This window comes from Necator americanus, chromosome II (genome assembly GCF_031761385.1).
Source record: "Necator americanus strain Aroian chromosome II, whole genome shotgun sequence".
In the NCBI taxonomy this organism is placed as follows: domain Eukaryota; kingdom Metazoa; phylum Nematoda; class Chromadorea; order Rhabditida; family Ancylostomatidae; genus Necator; species Necator americanus.
In genome coordinates, this window is record NC_087372.1 from 34,480,262 (window position 1) to 34,502,671 (window position 22,410).

At 37.0% G+C, this 22,410-nt stretch overlaps 1 protein-coding gene across 1 annotated transcript in view; it reads left to right on the forward strand.

The window, feature by feature from the left end:
- RB195_020402 (uncharacterized protein) overlaps positions 1-22,410 on the forward strand; it is a gene marked incomplete at both ends in the record, with an annotated part of 59,807 nt that overhangs the window by 24,581 nt on the left and 12,816 nt on the right. The window contains 2 exons of the mRNA XM_064188683.1: positions 1,053-1,133; positions 21,934-22,076. Of these exons, the coding sequence (XP_064044564.1) occupies positions 1,053-1,133; positions 21,934-22,076 (224 nt within the window). The remainder of the gene's footprint in view (positions 1-1,052; positions 1,134-21,933; positions 22,077-22,410) is intronic.

Below are 22,410 nucleotides of genomic sequence, written 5' to 3' on the forward strand. Positions count from 1 at the left end.
ATTCAACACATACTCAACACTGTGAAATCAATCAGTAAGGTAAAGTAATCGCAAGTAGTAATAGTTTTTTTTTCTCCCGTCTTCATTTGAATATCGTTTTTTTTTTCTCTGGCAACATTCTGCCTATTCGACAGTGTTTTCGACGATCGATATTTTATTGGATTCAGCTTCGGAGTCTAGGCTCAGGCACATATTTTTATTAGTTCAATTATTATTCGATTCTCAAGTCTTCTAACTTCGAATAAGGGATGATTTGAAGCTATTCCTAAGCAAAAAGTTTCCCCTGTGGTTTTATTGCATTCTGTTTTACATTGGATAAGTCAAAAATAGGTCCCAGCGCTAATGATCTCTCCATATTTCGCTTTTTTAACCCATCGACAACAACACGCTTTTATTGCAAATCAAACACGATCCATATTTTTATTTTCCTGGTCCATGTTGTTTGTGTAATATTATCCGAAAATAAAAAAATAAAATAAAAATAACCCACTAGGTACAGAAAATTTTTAAAAATTCGGAAATCATGGAAAATAATCCCTGATAAGTGTGCGGATCACCGATGATCGCCGCACTATCCTCAAGGAATTGAGTTGAAAATTCCAAAAAGAATGGAAAATGTGTTTTTCACACCGTAGTTTTCTTCTTCCACTTATTATTATTGTTGTTGTTATTATTACTTTTTTCTCTTCCTTTCCTTCTTTCCTTTCTTTCTTTCTTTCTTTCTTACTTCTCCTTTCTTAATTTTTCTTATTATTTTTTCTCAAACCTCCCCGAACATTTCTGTAATGAGTCAGTTTGGGGAATTTGTATTTATAGCAATTTGAGGAAAAAAAAATCACGGAGACATTCCAAAGCAAAAGTTTGAGATCATCACAACTTTTTATTTCGCATTTTTACAATACTTACCTGTTTTTTTTCTTTCTTAACTTCTCTACAAATCAATATTTGTAAGAAATTTTTTTTTCCATATTTTTTTTTTCAATATTTGAATTCAGGAGCTGATTTCGTTAATAAATCCAATGTTCTATTTTTAGTGTATTTTTTTATTTCAGGAACGAATTGTAGAAAAACTACGTGAACTGGTGTTTCAGTGTGATCAAACCACAAAAGCGTGTGCCTCGCACTATTTTAAGGTATGATTTCCTCATTTATGTAGTCTTTAGTTCCTCAGAAATTATTGACAACAGCAGTGAGTTCCAGTAACGGTTGCATGATTCCAGACACTTGTATTTTCCTGGCAAGGATTTGATTTTTCCCCTTCTGTGAATACTGGATCGTTATTTTAGGTAGTAATATGTTGGATTCAGCATTATCGTCATGCCTTGTCAAACTCGCCGTTAGATCCACTTTTTGTGTTGAGAAAATTACAGTACTCCTATCTTACGACTCTTTTATTGTGATTATTACTGACGTACTTAACCTACACACATGGAAATTTCTCTTGAACCTAGAAATCCTTACGATTTTCCATGCTAATTCTCCCATATCCTCAGTCACTCTTTCAATTTTCTCTTCGTTTTTCATTTTCATTCATTTTCTTTTCTTTTCTTTTCTTTTTTGAAGAGTGAAATCAGCTATTTCTCTTCTCCGCACATCTCCAAATGCAAGTCATTTCCCGATCGTTTCTTAGTGTCTGCTCTTTTTACGGTGCTCGTCCTTTCCCCGTCAGGATCAAATCCATTAAGTAGATCCTTCCTAACATTTTCTCGTCACACTTCTTCATCCGACTCGCTATTTTACTGCATTTTCTCGTCGCGGGACTTTTCCGGCTCTATCGACTTCGATCTGTTCCGCAGACTTCGCGAAAGCCGAGTTCTCCGCGATTATCCTCCTTTTTTGCAGAATTTTCTGGGATTTTCCTTAACCTTTCACTATTTTCCACATTTTTTTTTCGAAATTGAGCTAATGAAATGTACGAGAAATGGTCTTTAGGTCAATTATGATAGAGCGCAGACAGTGAATACCGTCTAGAACAACTTGCGAGGTACTGTATTACTACTTGAGAGCCATTCCTCATTCCGAATTTCTTTGACTCGTTAAATTTTCTTCTGTAGTTTAGGACTAAATAGGACAAGTTTCAGTTTCTTTCCTATGAGAAATTGGAATTTCTATGAGAAATTTACATTTGTACACAATTATACACCTCCGTAAAAATCCTTGCACTAAATTATTCATAATGCATTGGATGCGTTTTCGTTCGCTTCCTGTGAAAAGTTCTTGTTCTCGTGAATATGAGCCTTTATCTAGGATATCAAGGATATTTTAAGAGGGTTAGGGGATCGAAGCCACTTTTTTTGAGGATTTCCTTACGAAATTAAAATTAATGAAGTACAAAAAAAACTATCAACTGTCAATATTTTGAAAATTTAGGAAATTGAAAAAACGCGAAGCTGCACTAAATAGTTCAAGTGATGTGATCAAAATTGTTTTTTTTAGAAAATTACAAAATTTTATTTTCTCGAATTTTGCGATGGAGCGGAAGTGTGCTACATATACATATGCACATGTAGTTGGTGTTGACATGGACTGTGACAAGACTTTAGCATGAAATTTTTTTTCTAATTATTTCCGCTTTACATAAAAATAGAACATATTAAGGATTTCGAGCAGCAAAAAATTTGAAATTCAATGGTGATGCTGATGAATATACATTAGAAACTCACTCGTATACCATAGTCAGGAACGAAATTGGATAAGTGTTGGGGAACTTGAGATAGTAGGCGAGATCCTGTGCCAGCAGAGGAATCATGTTACCTACCTTAAGCAGCTCGTTGCGTTGTAGTAACCGAATTTATACGATTCATCAAAAGTTTTCTTTGCCATTGATACTGATCTTTTTCCAATCTTTGTCATTTCTTCTTTTCTAGATTTTAAATGCTTTTATATTGAAGATCATAGATAATGTGTATTTTCTTCTACATATTTCAAGAATATTTTAAATAAATGCACTTCCGCGTAGTTCATGATTCCCGGTGCAATTATACGTTTTTTTATCTCCTTCTTTATTTGTCGGTTTACTTATTTATTTACCAAACTCTCCTTTCTAAGTAAATATCGGAAATAACTATAAATAATATGAATAATATAACAATATAATATGAATAAGTCCTTGCCAGTTGTTGCGTCTCAGATGCTAGTGGCCCGGCCCCTGTTCCGGCAACTCATTGATGCGTGGGTCCCGTGAGGAACTGGCACCGGATTTTTACATCCCAGGGATACGGCAAGGGGTTGGTGCGCTTGGCTACAATACCCGTACAGGGTATGGTAGCCTATAGGATTGCGTTCGGCATCGATGGTTCGCGCCTTGCATCGCGAAGGCAATTACTGGGAAGTCCTTAGGCTACCGCCATACTTTCCTGTGTTTTACCCTTACTTGGTCCTCATGCCGGCATGTACACTATGCTCCGACACTTGCGTGGAACCACTGGCCGTCGCCTCGCAGGCACTCGCCACCGAGCTCACTGAGCCCTCTCACAACATGCATATATAATCCTATTCATATGAATTGCTTCTCCAGTCTCTTGTTGGCTCGTGTACTCGAATGGATACAGTACACAATGAGCTATTACTCAATCTTCATTCCACTCTACGCATATATGAATACTACAATATAAAAGGAGCGGGGCTTAACCAGGCTCTGATCCTGATTTGATCGAGAGCTGCGCTTGTTGTTCGTTTGGCTCATTTCTGCTCTCCGTCCCCGTTCCAAGAATGGCTCGGATGAATGACAAAATACGGAACTGCGGCTTGTATAGAGGCGAAAGTGCGGGAGGTGTAAGGCGCGCGCAATGTAAGAGCGCTGCAGGACCTTGTCGTGCCCCAAGCCGACCGACCTTTAAGTGGAACATAAGGCAAGAGGCAAGTACCCAACACCAGTAAATGTCCATCTGCACTAAGTCCTTTCACAATTCCTGGAGAATTTTTGTTTTAAACTAAGTTCAGAGAATTCAATCTTCTACAGCTTATATCTCCACGAGATTTTACGACTTCTTAGTCCTACATCACCCAAATTTTTTCTCAAAGGAACGAGAACATTCACTTCGAATACGTTGACATTCACTAAACTCTCGTTTTTATACGTTATTATCCAATACAACATAGCGCGAGGAACATCAACCTCTGTCCAGTGAAGTTTTCGGATGTATTTCCATTTGAAAAGCAGTAAATCAGTTGCAGATAGGGTCATTGACTGAAATGCACGCATTTGACTTACGCGTTTAGGGCTGACTTCTCTCAGCAACGAGTACGAAACATGATTTGCATGCCACATTAACTATGGCTATTGGTTGAATATAAACCAGTTATCGGATTGTTTTTTTAAAGATACAGTTTTTGGAAACGCTACAGTATCGAATATGATCAGCATTTTGCAGGATTTTACTTCTTAGTTTATATATATATATATATATATATATATATATATATATATATATATATATATATATATATATGTATAGTTTTAGAATTCCTGGGGTCGTTCCATTCTTATGTAGCAATCCTTCCCCCCCTTTGTGAAATGATTTCGTTTTTTTTGGCGTAATTTTCAAATATTCGTAAAATTGGTAGTGGTTAGTAGTAATTCTTATCTACTTTTTGTCCTAAGTGTTTCTTTTTTGAATGTGTACTGGAGGACAAAAATTTCTTCTTGAGTATATGGGAATAGCCTGACTACTGACTTAATAGCAACTTACACTTGTATAATTTTATTATTATAATTCTTCCCAGATATTTTTCTTGCTGAACGACGTTCCTTTTCTGTTATTTTCCTTACCAAAAGGCGTCTTTCCCCTTTCAGTATTTCTTCTGTCTGTTTTTTTTTTGGTGGAAAATCGAGTTCCACTAAAACTACTCATTTTCTAGCCTTTTCATTCCTTTTTTTTCTCTTCTTCTCCTGGAATTGTTCTGGAATTAAGTATTTTCTATTTCATTAACCACTCTTCCCCCTTCACCGAAATATATACAGCAGGCCTCGTTTTTCATTTATTTCCTGCAGCAGGAAAAAAAAGATTGACATGAAAGAAAAAAAAAAAGAAAAAAATTTCAACATGTCCTCGATCACACTGTATATACAGTCGCTCTTAACAACTTCTGTCTTGCAGTTCTTCTACATTTTTAAAATGCAGAATGAGGATGAGGGGGATGAGGTGCAGAGTTGTAAAGAAACGAAGAACATTCCTTTGTCTTACCACCTATCAGCCTTGTGAACGAACAAAGGAGGAGTATCTTCGGAGTATTCTCATAAGCTTTGTAGCAAGTAAGGTTCTTCGTCCCTTTTATACTAGAGCAAAGTTTTCCGAGTTTTTTTTTTCCCTGGATCAGAGCAGTAAAAAACGATGTCGTGTAGGTTCAATTTCTAATCGGCTAATTTAAAGAACTTTTTTTTTTGGTGTTTCCCTCCAGAATTTTTCCTCCTCACGAACGTTCTTCTGGCTCACGGAGAAAATTTTCCTCAAGCGAGTGTTGATGGATTGGCGATCAAACCAAACGTTACTCGAACTCAAAGAATCTCGCTAGGAAGTAATTGGAGGTGGTGAAATATGTAATTCCTCCTGAAAAGAGGAAAATTTTGCGTTACGTACCTCCTGAAAAGTGGAAAACTATGCACTAACCCAAGTATGTACTGCGGAGACCATATAGAAAATTCGTTATGTGAAAAGATGTAGTGGAAAATCTTGACTAATGCATTTTAGACTAAACGAGCAGGTTTTATTGCCATACTTTTATTATCATAACTTTTATTGCCCTCAGGCGATTGGTGACATCCGGAAAATTCCTCTCCGTTAGTGCTTCTGCAGTGTTTCTGCTTTCTCTGGAACTATTCTTCCTCCTACAATACCGCTACTAACTTCTCGGGTCTCAGACGGATTAATTCCTCGGAAACTGTCGAAATCCTGGGGAGTGTGTGAAGTTAAATTTTAAAAATACCATTCGGAAACAATTGAGCCACAATGTTTTCAAAAATACTACTACTATTTAGTTTTGACAAAAAAAGTGGTTTGAAAAAATGCAATCTTTCCCTGTCTTCAATAATTATTCTCAGACCTCCGACATTCTGCCCGTTGACATCATATTCCGCGGATGTATCTCACTGGACAAAAAGGGTGTTTACAGGATTCGCGCTGGTTTCTCAAAATTCAAACCAAAATCAAATTCAATCAAAAAAGCAAAATGTTGGATATATTTATAGATATAATTAGGTTTTTAGATATAATTAGGAAATTCTTGAGAAGATTTTGCTTCCTCTACGCCCATCGTTCCTGGACTCAACATTTCCATGTCTTCGAAAATTGATGAAAGTGCTACATTGAAAGTTTATAGAAAAGGTGCACATTCCTACCTGTACAGAAACCTGTTTCTGGAAATTTTCTAAGCGATCCATTTTTGTTTTTGACAACAGTTCAAATTCCGTTTCATCCACTCGGAAAGCGCTCAACATTTCTCTTTTCAAAGATTCCCTTCTTTGCACTTGGTTTTTCCAGCGGACAAACAATCCGAGCGCTTATTCGAGAAGAATTCTTTGGAGAGTTCCTTCGAAAGGACACTTTCCCTGGATAGTCAACAATAATCTCTGCCCGAAAACTAGTGTTCATCCTTTAATTTCACCTTAACTCCGATGTTATGTATGTCGTTCGACGATGGACGTCTAAACGACGCACGACGACGTGTTTTCTGGAGATGTTTTCCGGAAAATTATGAAAAAATAGCGTAACAACAACGCCTAACTGCTGCTGACGAATTACTTCACACGTCGCTCGCTCGTCCGTGTCGATGTCGTCGGTGGTGGCGAGAGCGCGCACACGCACGTCGAAAACAATGACGCCATCGGACGCCAAATAAATTCTTAAGCTTCCGCCGCTTGTTCCGCTTTCATATCCGGAGGAGAAGTTGTCGGGTTCGCCGGCGCCGTCGATGCCGATGATGACGACAATCGCGAGTCGACGATCGCGTCAAGCGCTGCCGCAGTTGTCATTATGGGTAGTTATAGCGCCGATGGGCATTTAAATGTAATGTGCGTCAAGAGTGGGTCGGCTCCGGGTTTTTTTTTTTCGAGTTAATATCACCCGCTGCTCCCGAACGCTACAATTTATTTCCTCGCAAGGCCCGAAATTGTAGGGTTCACGAGGAATTTTCCAGAGCAAGGGGAACCTTATTGAAATTTTTTTTGTGAAATTATTTTAGTTTGTTCCTCTTTTCGCGATAAAATACTGCAAAAGAAGCAATTTATTAGTAGTCGAGAACGGCAGCGAATTCGATCGATAATGAACGCTGCTATCGATCAATCTGCTTGGCTTACAATTGTACGCCATATAAGTAATGAAATAGTTACCGAAACAATCACTCATTTTTATTTTTAATTTTAATTTTTTTTAAATTTTTCATTTTTTTACCAAACACATCACCTCATTTTTTTCCACTTCTGGTTTCATAAAGGCTCCATTAACTGAATAATCCTTCTTGGATCTGGAATCCAACAATCTCGCTGACGTTTTCTCTCAGGATCCCAAGAAAATCCAGAATATCTGATGAATTTTAAAGCATTTCTTCATAACTTTTGAGCAAAATCTCATCGAAGTTATACATTATGCAGTTGTAGAAAGTGTAGAAAATAAACCGATAGAATTTTTTTTCTCCACGGATGTTTTTGGGAAATTTTCTCTAATTTTAGCCAAGCGAACGTGACAGAAACTGCATCATATGTACGTAAATAGCTTCTCCATCCAATTTTCCTGACAAGGACCCAGGAACATCGAAGAATGGGGCAAAAACAACTATAAAGCTAATTAAGGAAAGAAAAATCTAAAAATCAATGACACGTGCACATTTTTCATTCCCATCGAAACTTCCTAACAAATCTAAAAGTAAACAAAACAAACGAAGCAACAAATAATGACAAAAAACATATAATTAAATATATAAAGGTGGTGTCAGTATTTGCAATTTTTGTTTAAAAATCTGACAGTAGTCCTTGGATAACTGACTAACACGTCCGTTTCTTTTTATGTGACGAAGAATTATTGTTGTTGACATTGTTGTTAACAGCAGCCGGGGCCGCAGTTTCGAGAATATTCCCCCATTGTCATGTTATGACGACAGCGACGTTATAATATGAAAAAAAAACAGTATGATAAAGAAGAATAAAATAAAAATAATTAAACAAATATAATACGTAATGAAATACAATAGATGATAGAATGAAATATGTTGTGAACAGAAAACTCTAGCGAAATGATTGTTGTTGCTTCCGATTCTCAAAATAAGAAACATTTTTGCTCCGAAATCCTCATGTTTTTTTTTGAGAAAATGGTGAAAAAAAATATCGGAGGTACGTTCACTAAACCCCATCATAAGTTGATGATCACATTGAAAACGTCTAACTGAGCAGTATGTAATAAGTAAATAAATAGTAAATATTGATTTTTTCAAAAATAAATAATTTTTCACATATCGTATAAATTAGTTTAGTTACTTCTTAGTTACACAGATCATCGCCACACTCAAAATGAAAATGTTTGTCTTAACAAAGGATCACAATCCGACATATATTCCTCTTCCTTGTAATTTTTTATCATTTATATTTACCTTTATTTATTAATTTTTTCCAGCATTTTCTACAAAATTCTACTCTATCTCTATTTGTAGTCAGCCTCCTTTGTGAATAAATAATAGAATAAAGTAAATTATGAACAGAAAACTCTATAGAGAATTGATTGTTGTTGCTTCCGATAACCAAAACAAGAAGCATTTTTCTAAAGGAATTCTGAGCTTTCCAGAGAAAAAACAAAAGAAAAAAATATCTATTGTCATAATATCATAGTTTTTCTCATATGATATCTGGGGCATCCCAGGATTTCATTTATTCTTCCCTATTTCCTACAGCAACCGTGTAGTAAACTTCCTAAGCACTTTCCTTTTCTCCTCAACGATCTTTTATGATTGCCTAGAATTACTAGGGTAAAGTTTATCCCTGAAATTCCGGATATTATCCCTTTTTTGTGAGAATGTTCAGGAAGGTCAGAAAAAAAGTCAGAAACAACGGACGTTTCTTTTCTAATCAGAAGGGAAGGATCGAGAGTAATTTTTGGCTGTGAAAGCGAGAAATTTTCCACCATTAACTTTGTGTGACTCGTTCCCATTAAATAACTCTATGGATATAAAGTTTCACCCCTTCCTCTTCTCTTCTTATGTGCTCGGAAAAAAAATTGAAAATACTGTCTAAAAATCCATAAAAATCCATTAAATCATGGAACTACACACCGCTCGGCTCACATTTACATTACAGTTCCGTGATCAACGCATTCATCCGTTGCGTTCTTTAGATGGATCTGGATATAAATGGCGGAAAAGTGCATATCAACTGGAAAAAAGCGGGGGAACTGGGCGGAATTTGAGTCACGCATATCCATATCTGCTCGTGCATCCAGCACATCACATCTAGACGGCCGGCCATACAAAGTTTCGCATGAAACGAGCGCACGAGACGTGTATGAGCACAATTTTGCACTATTGATTGATTTCTTTCGCTGTTTTTTTCTTCTGGGAAAACAGAAAGTTCAAATTGAAACCTAGTTACCTCCAACCTTTTTCTCGTAAACATATAGCGATCCACACCACAACTTAGAAGTTTTCTTCTCTAGTTTTTTTTTGCTTTGCATTTTCCTGGTGAAACTCTAACTCCAATGGAGTATCTATGTTATTCGGATTAAAACTCGTTTTTGAACATTTCCATATCTTTTTTTTACTTGAACCTTATTTTCTCAGGGAAATTACGATAATTATGGTCTAAGAAGGTGATTATCTCTAAAGTGCGATTTTTTTGTCATTGTCTAGACTCAGAGGCAAAAGTTGTCCATTTAGTTCTAGAGAACCGTGAAAAACTGTGAAATTTTCCCAGTAAAACCGAAAAAAAATGGAGTTCTCTGAGTAGAACAGATTTATTATTTATTTGCAAATGAATTCCATCAACGCAAAATTACGTAATGCCTAAAAATTTCAAAAATTCAAAAATTTCCAAAGATGGCAGGGATGAGGGGTAGAATAGAGCAGCATCCGTTTCATTTCCACATATATGTATGTGTTTTTTTTCTTCAACCAATTGATCAATCAAATCAATTTCATTCAATTTTTTATGTAAAAAATTTAATGTAAATGTAAATACATTCACTTTATTCCTGTATTCCTGGTTGCTTCGGGCAGAAAAAAAATCCTAAAAAAATGGTCCCTAGCCCAAAAATGGCCTCGCAGCGTTGCACACATTTGCCCTTTCTCTTTCAGTGCCCGGACGCGAATCATGCATGGCTTGTTCCGGTCGGAAGAGCGAAGTTTCTGGCGCGAATAGAAACATTCTCTGCATCCTGCCGTTTCTTGACGCGTCATGAATAAATGCTCCACACACACTGTGCAGCTACTTTAACTCTGAAAAAGAAAAATATGAAATTCACTTTTTTTTGGTTTTTCTAATTTTTCGAAGATTTAAATATGTGCCTTTTTCACTGAAAATTCCATGTGAAAAGGACTTTTCACCTTCTTTATATGGCGTTTCGAGTGAAAATTTCCTCGGGAAGGCGCTCTTCTTCTCCTTTGTTTTTTTTTCCCGCAACTAGTGATAACACTGAAGAGTACTGTACTTTTAATTATTTTTCTATTTATTTATTTTATCTTATTGTCAATTATTTTCTCATCACCTCTGTTCTGTTCCGCTACATTATGGCTCGTTGGAAATGGATGTTCGATGTCATTCAACACATTTTTTTTTCTGGAAATTCTTCAAGAAAAATCAAAGCGCCAACAGCCAATCTACATCAAAAATCTAAGATTGAAAAATTTGCAATAATTCTCTATGATTTATAGAAATTGACCACGAAAAATTGCACCACGTTCATGAATAAATAAAATAACGAATGATTAATGATCGACATGAAAACAAACCGCGCGCGACAGGTCGGTCGCCCCGGTTGCTGCTCGCTGATCACCCGGAACCGCAAGGATTTTATCGGCAGGACCGCTATGAGGCCCGTCTGAGCAGTAAATTCTAGATTTAGCCTCATTCTTCGCTATTCAATAAATCTCCGCGCTCCTGCCAACGAAGAGAAACAAAGCACATTGGAAGCCGTTTTGTCGAAGCGGAATAAATGAATCGCAATGCGCGCAAATTTTTCAGAAATAAATTGCTGAAGAAAGAAAAAAAAACAAAGAGAATGTGCTATTGTTCTCGATTTGATGTTCTCGAATCTACTGGATACTGAATTTTGGATACGCTTCTCTCTCTTTTTTTTTCTTCTCGAAAACATTGTGAACCCCGCCGTCATATCGTTCCCGTTGACGTTTCGGCTTTGTTTATAGGCGTCCAGCTTCGATTCTCCGCCAAATTCCCCTTCTAATTAATTCCAGCTCCTCCATCCGACATTTCAGCTCAAGATAGCGTGAGCTGCGGCATTGGATCCATTTAGAGGGGAAGGGATCTGCGCCTTTCTGAGCACCTCAACTTCAAATCACAAACCTCACTAACATCGACCTAGGATCGATCGTATACGTTAAAGGCATCACTCCACGAATCTGAGGTGGTACGGATTTCAGGTGGAGTATTCGTATACGGTATAGTTATGGAGAGGGGTGCGATTCCGTCCATTTCATCCTAATTGCCGTAAAAAAAGGACCCGAAAGATGCGGCGCCGCACAGGGCTGATGCGCTCCAATCGAACTCCTTGTAGAAAATAGTACGCCAGAACACTCGAAGCCGTATCTTCCGGGCCGTTTTCTACGGGAATTAAGAAGTAATGAACAGAATCGCCCTCCTCCCCATAATCTACGACCCCGTATACGAATACTCCACCGGAAATCCGTACCACTCCAGATTCGTGGAGTGATGCCTTTAAGGTCAGTGGACTCGACCCGGTGTGTTCCCGACAGCCTCGGAGGCATTCGTAACTCACACGCGAGTTCCTCCGGCGACCTTGGATCATACATTAACGTCAGTGGACTCCTTCTTACAGTGTCATCTCGTCCCATGAACAGGTTCCCATGAATTCTTCGTTGCAAGACCTCCGAAGGTCGTCGCGACTCATCCATGCAATGACATTCGCCTGTGATGAGGAAGAGCGCTCCGGCTTAACACACATGTGATCTATCGGCTGCGCAGCCACGCCCATATCTATTATCAGACCACGCCCAATCGGTTGTGGCCCTGAGTCTTCGTCGTCGAGTCTCGCCTCGCTCGGTTCACGACACGCCGCACGACATGACGATGTGCTTATGGGCTGGGGCGTCTCTGCCGCAGATTTGTGTGCCGGGACCACATTTCAACCAATGGATTTGAGGGAAATCCTGAACTCTGAATTGTTCTCCTGAAAGGTGCATGCACAGCTCAAGCAACCGACGAAATTTTCAGTCCGGATTCCTCTTTTTTGCATCCTGATGGTTATTTTAACGATAGTACGGATCTGGTCATGTTCCTCCATCCTTTCATCAATTTTAAATCCTGAAAAACGGAAAGGTTCTCTCCTCGATGAACTATTTCCATCCGGTTAACACGCATTCATATTTCGCAAAAAAAAAATTCTTTTTTTTTTCAAAGCAATTCTCTTCCCTAATTCGTATCGAGTTTGGTCTTTGTTTCATCCGTTTGTTTTTGTCAACAACAATTTTTTTCTCTCCGCCGTTGTGGTGCTAATGATTACCGAACCAACAGAGTCTCTGCGTACAATGATTGCCTATTAAATTCGACAACAAAGTTGATTTTTTTTTGGAAAAAGTCTCTTTTTTCGCTAGGATCCGATGCGCTAACTAATGCAGTTCCATGGAGAACAATTACTTTAATTACTACTTTATTTTTTGTGTAAAACTAATTTTGATGCTGTTTTTTTTTCAAAATTTATGAAGGTTTCTGTAATTCGACCAAGATTATTGAGAAATTCGAAGTCATAAACATCCGAGCAATTTCATCCATCCTTACATTTTTCTGCACCAACACCATCGGAGCACCACCACCTTTTCTCCTAATAGCCGTCGATTCGAGTGTCGTTGTGCAATCCTTTCATTCTTTTCTGAATCGTTTTTTTTTTGTGTGATGCAGACGGCGGCCATTAACGTGTTTGCCCTCTTTCCTAACTCTTCTTTCAATGCGGCACTTCTCTCCAGGAAAAAAAAACTTCTCATAATTTTTCTCCCTTCATTCTTAAAAACGTTTCATTCAAATTTCAAAATCAATCACAATAACGATGTTGTGTTATGATTGTGAGAAGGAAAAAAAAACCATTGGAATTTGTTTAAACATCCTTAAAAAGGCGAATATTTCTGGATTCGAAAGTAGCGAAATGTTTTTACCAAGGAAAACTCTCGGGTTCCGATTTCTGTTTGGTTTGGATCTGTTTCCTGAGCCAGCTAGATTTTCGAGCCCTTAGAACATATTTATAAAAGGAAAATATCCTCTTACTTCTTCCGTAACCGTTTCCGATTACATTTTTGTTGTTTGAAAAACTAGAGAGGAAATATTTTTGGATATCTATGTCCTTTTCGAGTCGTGAGCAAACAGAACGAATAATTCTAGAAAAGATCTAGTATGTAGTTGTTTCTGGAGTTGTTTCACAGTTTATGTAGTGATTTCAGGATCAAGCTTTATCCACCCTGAGAATAACAGCCTGATATTTTTCCAATTCTTAATTCCTTATCCTGTTTGTTATTACATTCCCTATATACATTTCGCTCTGTTAACCTTTTTTTCTGAATTTCAACTCTTTTTTTATGAAAGAGCTAATTTGATGGTAAATACGGGCTATGTAAACAAACAAATACACAAATAAGTAGGTGCCCTGATTTCGTAGAGCTATAACCTGGCAAGGAAAAGGTACGAAACAGTTATGTTTTGGACGATTTCTTTTCTTTTTTAAGGAGGACTTCTCAGAAATGAGAGAGTTTTACACAGTGCTAATATTAGAAAATGAAGGAAATCTCCAGTCTGGATCTTACATATCGAGTCTAGAAAAAGTGTATGAGTTCTAGCTTCGAATTCAATTGGGTTCACTCCAACTGAAAAGATTTTGCACGTGATTTTCAATCTTCTCACTTGTTTTTTTAAGGATATGAAACATACTGCAACTGTAAATTCGAATTGATTACCTTTTTTCCATTTTTCTAAAAATTCCACCTTTCAAACGTGATGTGGTTTACGAGTATGGTAAAAAGTTGAAGAAGTTATGACTTAAGGAAAGTAATGTTTTGGACTGCACGATTTTGGTAAATAGCAAAAAAAAATTGAATTATTTATTTATTCACGTACAACAATGGTGCGCCAGAGATGAAAGAGGAAAAAAAGCGCAATTTCTGCTGACTCAGAAAATTTCGCAAAAATTGGGAACCAACTTTGTATCAGTGGAACTTGGCGCAGTACTTCTCGTTGCGGATAACATGTCGAAGATCTTGTCCTCTTCCACTACGAAAACTAAAAAATCCTCCTACGACATCTGTTCCTCCAATCCAGAACGCTTAGGAAAAACAAAATGAAAAATAAACGAAATAACGAGAATCCCGGGATAAGGGAGGGGTTCTAAATTATCCTCATATTTCTTCAAATCTGTTCGCCACCTCACAGTCATCGGTTTCTGTTCATTTTTTAGCTTCTATTTAACAAATTCTTATATCCTGAAACCTCAGCAAACCTTAACATTGTTCCGGTTTTATTCACTCATTTTATTCTCATTTTTTAAAATTTTCTTCATTTTACCATTTATTCTTTTTCCGAGCTCGCTTTTAAAAAATTGCTGATCATCAACATGACGCCTTCACCTGAAACGTTCACTTGCTCGATGTCCTGAAGAATGAGGAGACAGACATCGGCGCGCGGCGAGCACATCGTGCACTCATCGTCAACCTCAATTTATGTGCACGAGAGCGTTATTTTTCATGTCAACATCAATTTCCTACCTTTGATTGGCGCATATTGTGTCGTGTATCGTCCACGCTTCACGAATATGATCGTCATCATCGCCATCGACGTCGTCATCGTCATCGTCATCATCGTGGTCGACGTCGACGTCCGCGAATACACGTTACATGCCCAAAGGCATTCAATTATCATACGCATCATGTCGATTTAGTCGGACATTCTCTCGATGCTCTCGGCGCCGACGATAACTCGTTTCCTCAGTTTCACATTCCTTAGTCATTCCACATTTTCGGAATCAGAAACCTGCACAGGAATCCATCCCAAAAACCAACGGACATCGTTTGAACGCTTTTTTAAAGAAGCAATTTTTTAGAATGAGAGAGAAAGTTTTAAACAGCGCTAATGTTAGAAAATGAAAATGAAGAACTCCAGTCTGGATTTCACAGATATTTCTTAAGAAAAAAATACTGTACGATATGAGAGAGAAAGAGTACGTCGTCTCCACTGTGACAGGAGTCCAGCCTTTTACCGGATTCCGGCTGTTTTCAACCATCTTCTTTATATGTGCATATAAAGAAGAGGAAAATTGAATTGCGATGTTGCCGCCGGGTTTCTCGTTTTGGCGTGGAGAAAAACAGAAAAACCTCTTTGTAAAATTAAAAAAAAACTCTTGGTGTAGTTCGATAAGAATTCCCTGAGAGATGCACGCCCGTGCTTTCAGAGATGCTGAGTTAATCGAGAATTCGCTAGAAGAACGGCTAGCGTATTCGATTATCGCTAGAAATCGCAGTCGATTCGAATTTAATTTTCGCCTTTCTTTACCCCGGAGGCATTAACTTTGTAGGATGTCTGTCTAGAGCTTTGGATTGCTGTGTGTTTCGCTTACAATTTCGTTCGGTTTTAAATAAAATTAGTACAAAATTAAAATTATTAAAATGAGAATTAAATAAAGCAATTCGAGTCATATTTGTTTATCTTTCTAAAATAAAGGAAATTCCCTCAGAAATTTTAGTTCCGCCAATGTTTACAGTCTCATTTTTAATGAGTTTAATGATTTTTCTGGTTCTATGTTTACATGTAATCCACATTTATTTATATGCCATTGAATTAATGCACAATTCTACTGAAGAAATTCTACCTTTCTGCTCAACTGTTTATTTAGCATTAAATAGCACTTTTCTATGATGAAAATAGTGAGAAAATGGTGAAAAAGAACAGAAACATTAATAAAAATGGTAAAAATTGGAATAAATTCTATTTAACTACTATTGATATGCGAATCTGATGACTTTAATGATGTTACTGTTGTTAGCGCTTCCATTTCTGCACAGGAATGTTTCGAAGCTAAGATTTCTCCTATTCGCTCTTTCTGGATATCCGGAGAAGTCCTGAAAATCTGTACTGGAACGCGCATTTACACCAACTCTTGTTTTTTCCCCTGAACTGGTTTGATATTTGGAAAAATCCTACGTAAGAAATTTCTCAGCATATTCTTCCCGTGATCACGTTCTTACCATAGATTCCTATCATAAATTCTCTCCAATCGATAACGGTCCTAAAATAACTTTCATGAAAAGAAAACCAGTTTGAAGAAAACAAAAATAAGAGAGTAGGATATTTTGAAGGAGAAAAGAAAAGAGCATTTCGTGCGGTCTGTAATTAAATTGATCTTTTCTAGAATGTTCTTTTTTTCTGGAAGTATTTCCTTCGCGAAACGCGACGCTAAATCCGTGGCTGCCGCCTTAGTTTAGGTCTTGCTGCGTGCTTCTGCGCTATAACAAGCATTGATCCGCAAAACACATCGCATTGTCGGCTTTCAGTTTCTTTCAGTAAAAATACGTTTTTTTTCCCACGAAATGTTATAAATTTTATATTGCAGAAATTCTTAGGCTCACATTTAATTGCAGCTCATCTTAGGAATATTCCAGCTGATTACGATCTATTTAATGGTGCCGAGAAGACATGCAGATGTCGCCGCGTTTATCATATAAATCCTAGCGTTTTTTTTTTCTTTTGCCTGAGGCATCATCAATTCTTTTATGCACTCTCCTTCCAACCTCACTTGGGATCTCCTCGGCTCTTCCATTGCACTGGAAGCTTTGTTTGTTCGCTTTTTTTCTGCGGGAGAAACTTTGCAAAAGTATGCAGACATACATTTTTCCCCAAAAATTCTCAGTACCCATCAACTAACATCATCGTTCATCTCTGATGTCGTTGATGTGAATCTTTCGACGATGACCCATGACCGCTCCTCCACCTCCTCCTCCTCCTCCTCCTCTTCTCATTCAGCAAAGAAATTCCCTTTTTTTTCTCCTCTCTATGATTTGCAACGTTGGTGGGCGTTTGTTTGGTCTATTCGCGCTGATGCACCCGACTTACGCCATCGATGTCGTGGTGCTCGTCGCCGACGTCGTCCTCGCTCCTTCCGCTCTGTCATACGTCATCGAGAAAGTTGTTCTCTCCAATCCATTCCCATAAAGTGTTGAGGAAAATCGTCGTGTACCTCTAATATAAATCGTTTGAGCACTAACTCTGAAAAAAAAAATCCGTCCTTGTGTTGACTCCAGGTAGTCGCTGGATGTGCTGGCCGAACACATTACCTTTTTTGTAAAGTCGAAACAGAATTATTGGAAATCGATTGACAAAATAGAAGATTATGTGATCGTTAAACGATGATTCTACGAAAACGAAAAATCTGCAGTGAAAGTCCTCCATACAAACTCTATACCGTAACCCGTAGAGCGCGGTTGAACGCGTTCGTGATTTTCTGCCCTACTAACTATGTATTCTCATACATTTCTGTCCGTTTGCGCCCGTGTTGTCCACGACACGACAAACTTCTGGACGCACGACGATACCGTGTTCGTTGCAAACCATGCGCTTATTTCTGGAATTTTTGATTCGAGGAGAACGTTCTTAGTTTCTGCGATAAAATCCGAAAGCATCCAAGCTTTTCCTGATGAAGCTTCTCCTGTAACTCTGCCTTGCACTCGTTGTCATCGCGTATGCACGACTGGTGAAGTGAATTCTAGGTTCATTTCCCCTTAATACTGGTCCTAGAAGCGGAATTGTAAGGAAATTCTTTTCTCATGAGCCTAATAGGCATCCTGTGCCTCAATTCTATCAGTTTGATGCATAAATTATAGGGTTTATTTTAAATTAAAACTTGCGCGAGGACAAAAAAAAGAGTTCAGCATTATACAACACGTCAGTCAGAAAGAGGATTTCCTTCTCTACAGAGTAGTATTTTTGGGTTTCTGTGCTGATTTAATTTTTTTTTGCAATTTTTAGATTAATATTATAGATCATTTCATGCAGGAACGTGAAATCAGAACGTGACAAGTATACTAAATCTACTTTTTCTTACCGATATAGTTAAAGTACAGGAAGTATTCTTTCTGTGTCCTGAAATCTTTTTTTTTTAGCAGGAATCGCCCTAGGAATCGCTTTGTTGCCACCAGAAAAGAACAGCAGAATGGCGTTGTTAGAGAAAAGTTAGAAAATTGGAAAATACATTTTGCGACAATTATGATTACTCTACATCGTATCACCTACCATAATCCATAATAGCTCAATCAAATCAATCAAGCATTTATTTCGGATGTATTCTTAGAGTTTTTTGTTGTCTGTTTAAAAAAAACTTTTAAAAAAACTTTAAAAACTAAGCCCCTGTGGAAATTGAAAAATACAATATTACACAAATTAGAAACAAAAAGAATCTTTTTGCTGTTTGTTTACAAAAAACTTTTCTTCTAAAAAAACGTTAAAAACTAAACTTCTTTGTGACATGTAATCAGCAGCAATAAAATACCGTAGGTGAGGTAGTTACGGTACCTATGGTGACACATTGTTATAATTTCCGGTGTTACTCACATATCTCGTGGATTTTCTTAGATTAGCTCCAGGAATGTGTGCATATCTCTCATTTTCGTGGCCGCGCACGAAAGTGCACCAACGTTCCTGCGTATTAGATGGTTTCATAAGTTTCTTTCCACGATCCTTAACACTTCATTTCACAGAAATCTCAGTCCTCAGGTAAAAGAATCAATAAGTTATTAGATCAGACGAAGACTATTGACTCGTCTGCTGATAATATTTTTAATTGGAAAATCTTCGTTGTTGATTTCGTTGTTGAACAGAAAATTCCGGAAAAAAATAGGAGAAGTTGGATAGAAATCTATGGCGCAACTTAATCGTTCTTTGCGCGAAGTTATACGCACGCAAAAAAAATCACACTGTTCTCGAATCCAGAAATATTAGTATCTCGATTCCCCTGCTCCGTCATTCCTTCTTTAACTCAGTGAAAATTAATCCAGTCAGTTTAATTTCCGTAGAGGTTCGCAAAATTCCCACTTATTTCTTGGACAATAAATTTTTCTTCTCGCTATTTTTTACGTTTTCGCAGCGTTTGCACGTTTTTTTTACGTTTCTTCTTGACTTTCTGCAAATAAAGATTATATATTGGATTTTTGGACGAATGTATATAATTTTTTTTCGTTTCCCCTACTTTAATCACGTTCCATTGTCCCTGTAATGTCCACAGCACATTCAAGAAATCCTTTCAAGAACAGAACTTTCTTTAGACATTTTTCCCGCTTTCCCAACAAATTCAATTTAGAATTTTTTTCAAGGCACTGAGGAATGGAAGTCTAAATTAAGCGTTTCTAATCCCTAGAATTCTCTCGTCAAATTTCTACTTAAATTCAAATGAAATGGAAAGACTCAAGTAATTCCTCGTTGCTAATCCAGTAATACGCTTCCAATTAGTCACTCATTTCCGCTCTCCATTTTCGTTGATGCATGGATTGCTGAAATTTAAAATTTGACGTCAGGTATTTATATGTATGTGTAGATTCATACCTTTATTTTAAAATAATTTAGTTAGTATTCGTTTGAATTCCCAATCAATGCATGAATTTGGTCATCATTTATCCATTAAATTAATAATAAATAATTTCATAAATTCCTTTTCATGCGACGACGTTAAATCTTGGGATGAAATTCTCATAATCCTAAATGCGTTTGGAAAAATCCTTTCGACTGCTTTCAAAATGTTTATTAATGCGGACGTTTATTAACGCGGTGACGCAATTGATTGCGTCAATTTCGCACTTTTTTCTTCGAATCTGAAAACTTTTGATTTCCCATTGAGACGGAAGATTGTGGCGTCGCGGAATAAATTCCACTCGACCATATTTTTGCGCCAACACTCACTCTTTTGCACTCTTTTACTTTTACTTTTACTTTACTTTTACTTTTCTCTTTTACTCTTTTACTAATAATGCTAATAATGAAGATGACATGGAAAGGATAATTGAGAGTATTTTCATATGTAGATTTTGACTTTTGAACTAAAATCCAACCTTACTCCACACATGGAATCTATAGCAAATGAATCTGGTATTCGATAGCTTTAGTTGCGAAAATTTTTCTCTTTTTTACTTTTTTTCCCTTCAATTTTCGTCAATTTCGTGGAATTGGAAATCTCTAGATGAATAATTCACGTATAACTCTTTTTGTTCACTTTACTATGTACCTCTTATGACATCACTATATGACACTTTGAAAAATTTGACTAGAATCGTTTCATTGAATTTCAATTTTTTTTCTGGAAAAGATTCTTGGAAGCCTGAAGTTCCACTGCTCTTTGTTCGACTATCCTTACTTCTTCGAAATGTGGTGAGCAAGTTTCGTGCCGATCATGAAAATTTTTAAAAATTCTCCGAACGTTTTCTTCGATTTTTATCATTCTGTCCACAGTTTTCACACATCTTTCCTTCCAGTGAATCCATTAGTTGAATCATTCTTCTTGCTTTAATGCATAACTGATTAGATTTTCGGACATTCAACTCACCAGGATTCTTTGAACAAAATTTCCGTTCTCTATAATATCCTTCACTAATTTTTTGCCACCAGACAATGAAGATGACTTGATATTTGAATTTGTTGGGGAATTTTGAAACGAATTATTAGACATTGAACTATAAAAAACGTAGTGATTTTTCCTATAAACAGTAGTATCGCAGGTTTAAAAACTGAGGCCCTTAGTTCACAAACGTTAGTTGAATATGAATTAAATTACAAAAAAAAAAACCACGTTTTTATCTTATTCCACTCATGTGATGGGTTTTATAGTTGCTCTATGTTCATAGTTGTAGTATTCACATATTTACTAATTTATTTATTTATATACACAAAAGAAAATGCAGAAATTTCTTGTCTGAGCGTACATGTCTTACAGTATTATCCTCACGCTTCTTCTCTTTAATTTCCGGACCCTCCTTTTTATTTCCGGATTCTTTAATCTCTCTCTTCGCTAGTGATTCTTGAAGATATTCTGTAATTTGTTTGTTTTGTAATTTTGGATGCTTCTCTTTACTTTTTCTAACTTTTTTTGTTTCTCTCTACACGTGAGATCTACAGAGATGCAATTTTTTTCTGACAAGAAAAAAACTTTTTTCCTGATTACGTTGCCAACTTTCGTCCTAATTTCTAAAATGGAAAATCACATTTACACGAAGCAGCACGTGCCTCTTTGGTAGTTTACCCCAGTTACAGTAATCGAGATTGAATGATTTTCTTCTTCAAGTTTACGTAAAGAAAAAGAATATGCCTGCCTCATTTTTCCACAATAACAAATATTTGCAAAATTCCTTAATTTCACTGATGAAATCGGTGGAGCAATTGCAAGAAAAATTTTTGGTAGAAATTTGATCCTATAAAATATCTTTACAGATTTTCAATTATTAGATTAAACGACTTGATTTCTACGGATATGGATTCATTTTCACTTTCGAACCTTTAATTTTGAGCATTAAAAAATTAAATTGCACTAGTGTTTGCGATTTCTACCGTCTTTTGTGGTTATGCTTCTTTTTTTCTCGATATTTTTCGCTTTGCACTTACGCGAATGAAATTTCTCTTAGCTACATATAAATGAGATTTTTGATGATAAATTCTATTGTGTAAGCTGTCTGGTAAAATGTTAATATTTTCTGGAATAATTTTCCGTTTTTTTTTCTACTAACGTTCATTATTTGTACGTAATTTTGTAGGCTCTGGCAACGTTGTGGGTGAAACTGCCAGGCAGCTACCAGGATCTGGCTGATGCTACCCGAGACTATCCGCCTGGCGGAGCGTACATGGCTTATCTTCATTCACTTCCACAACGTGCCACAAGCAGTACAAGTCTCTTAAGGTAAGGAAATTTTGCAGCAATTCCAATTTTACCTCAATTTTTCCTCCTGGTTACTTCACGACTTTATAGGTCAGGATTATTTTTTTTTTGCCTATACGATTTCGCCTCACAAAACATCTTTCCAAATTCTTAAATTTTCCATAAACGGCAGCGGTGTGGAAGTAGAACTCCAACAGCAACCGAGTGCTTGTAACCTGAGCTGTTCTTCCGTGGATGTCCTCTCGTAATGACGTCATTTACTCCCGCTTCGATCATTCCAGAACATCATCAGCATTCAAATTCTTCGTGCTCATTCGCATGTTCCTCCTTTCTTTTCCTTTCTCTCTCTCTATTC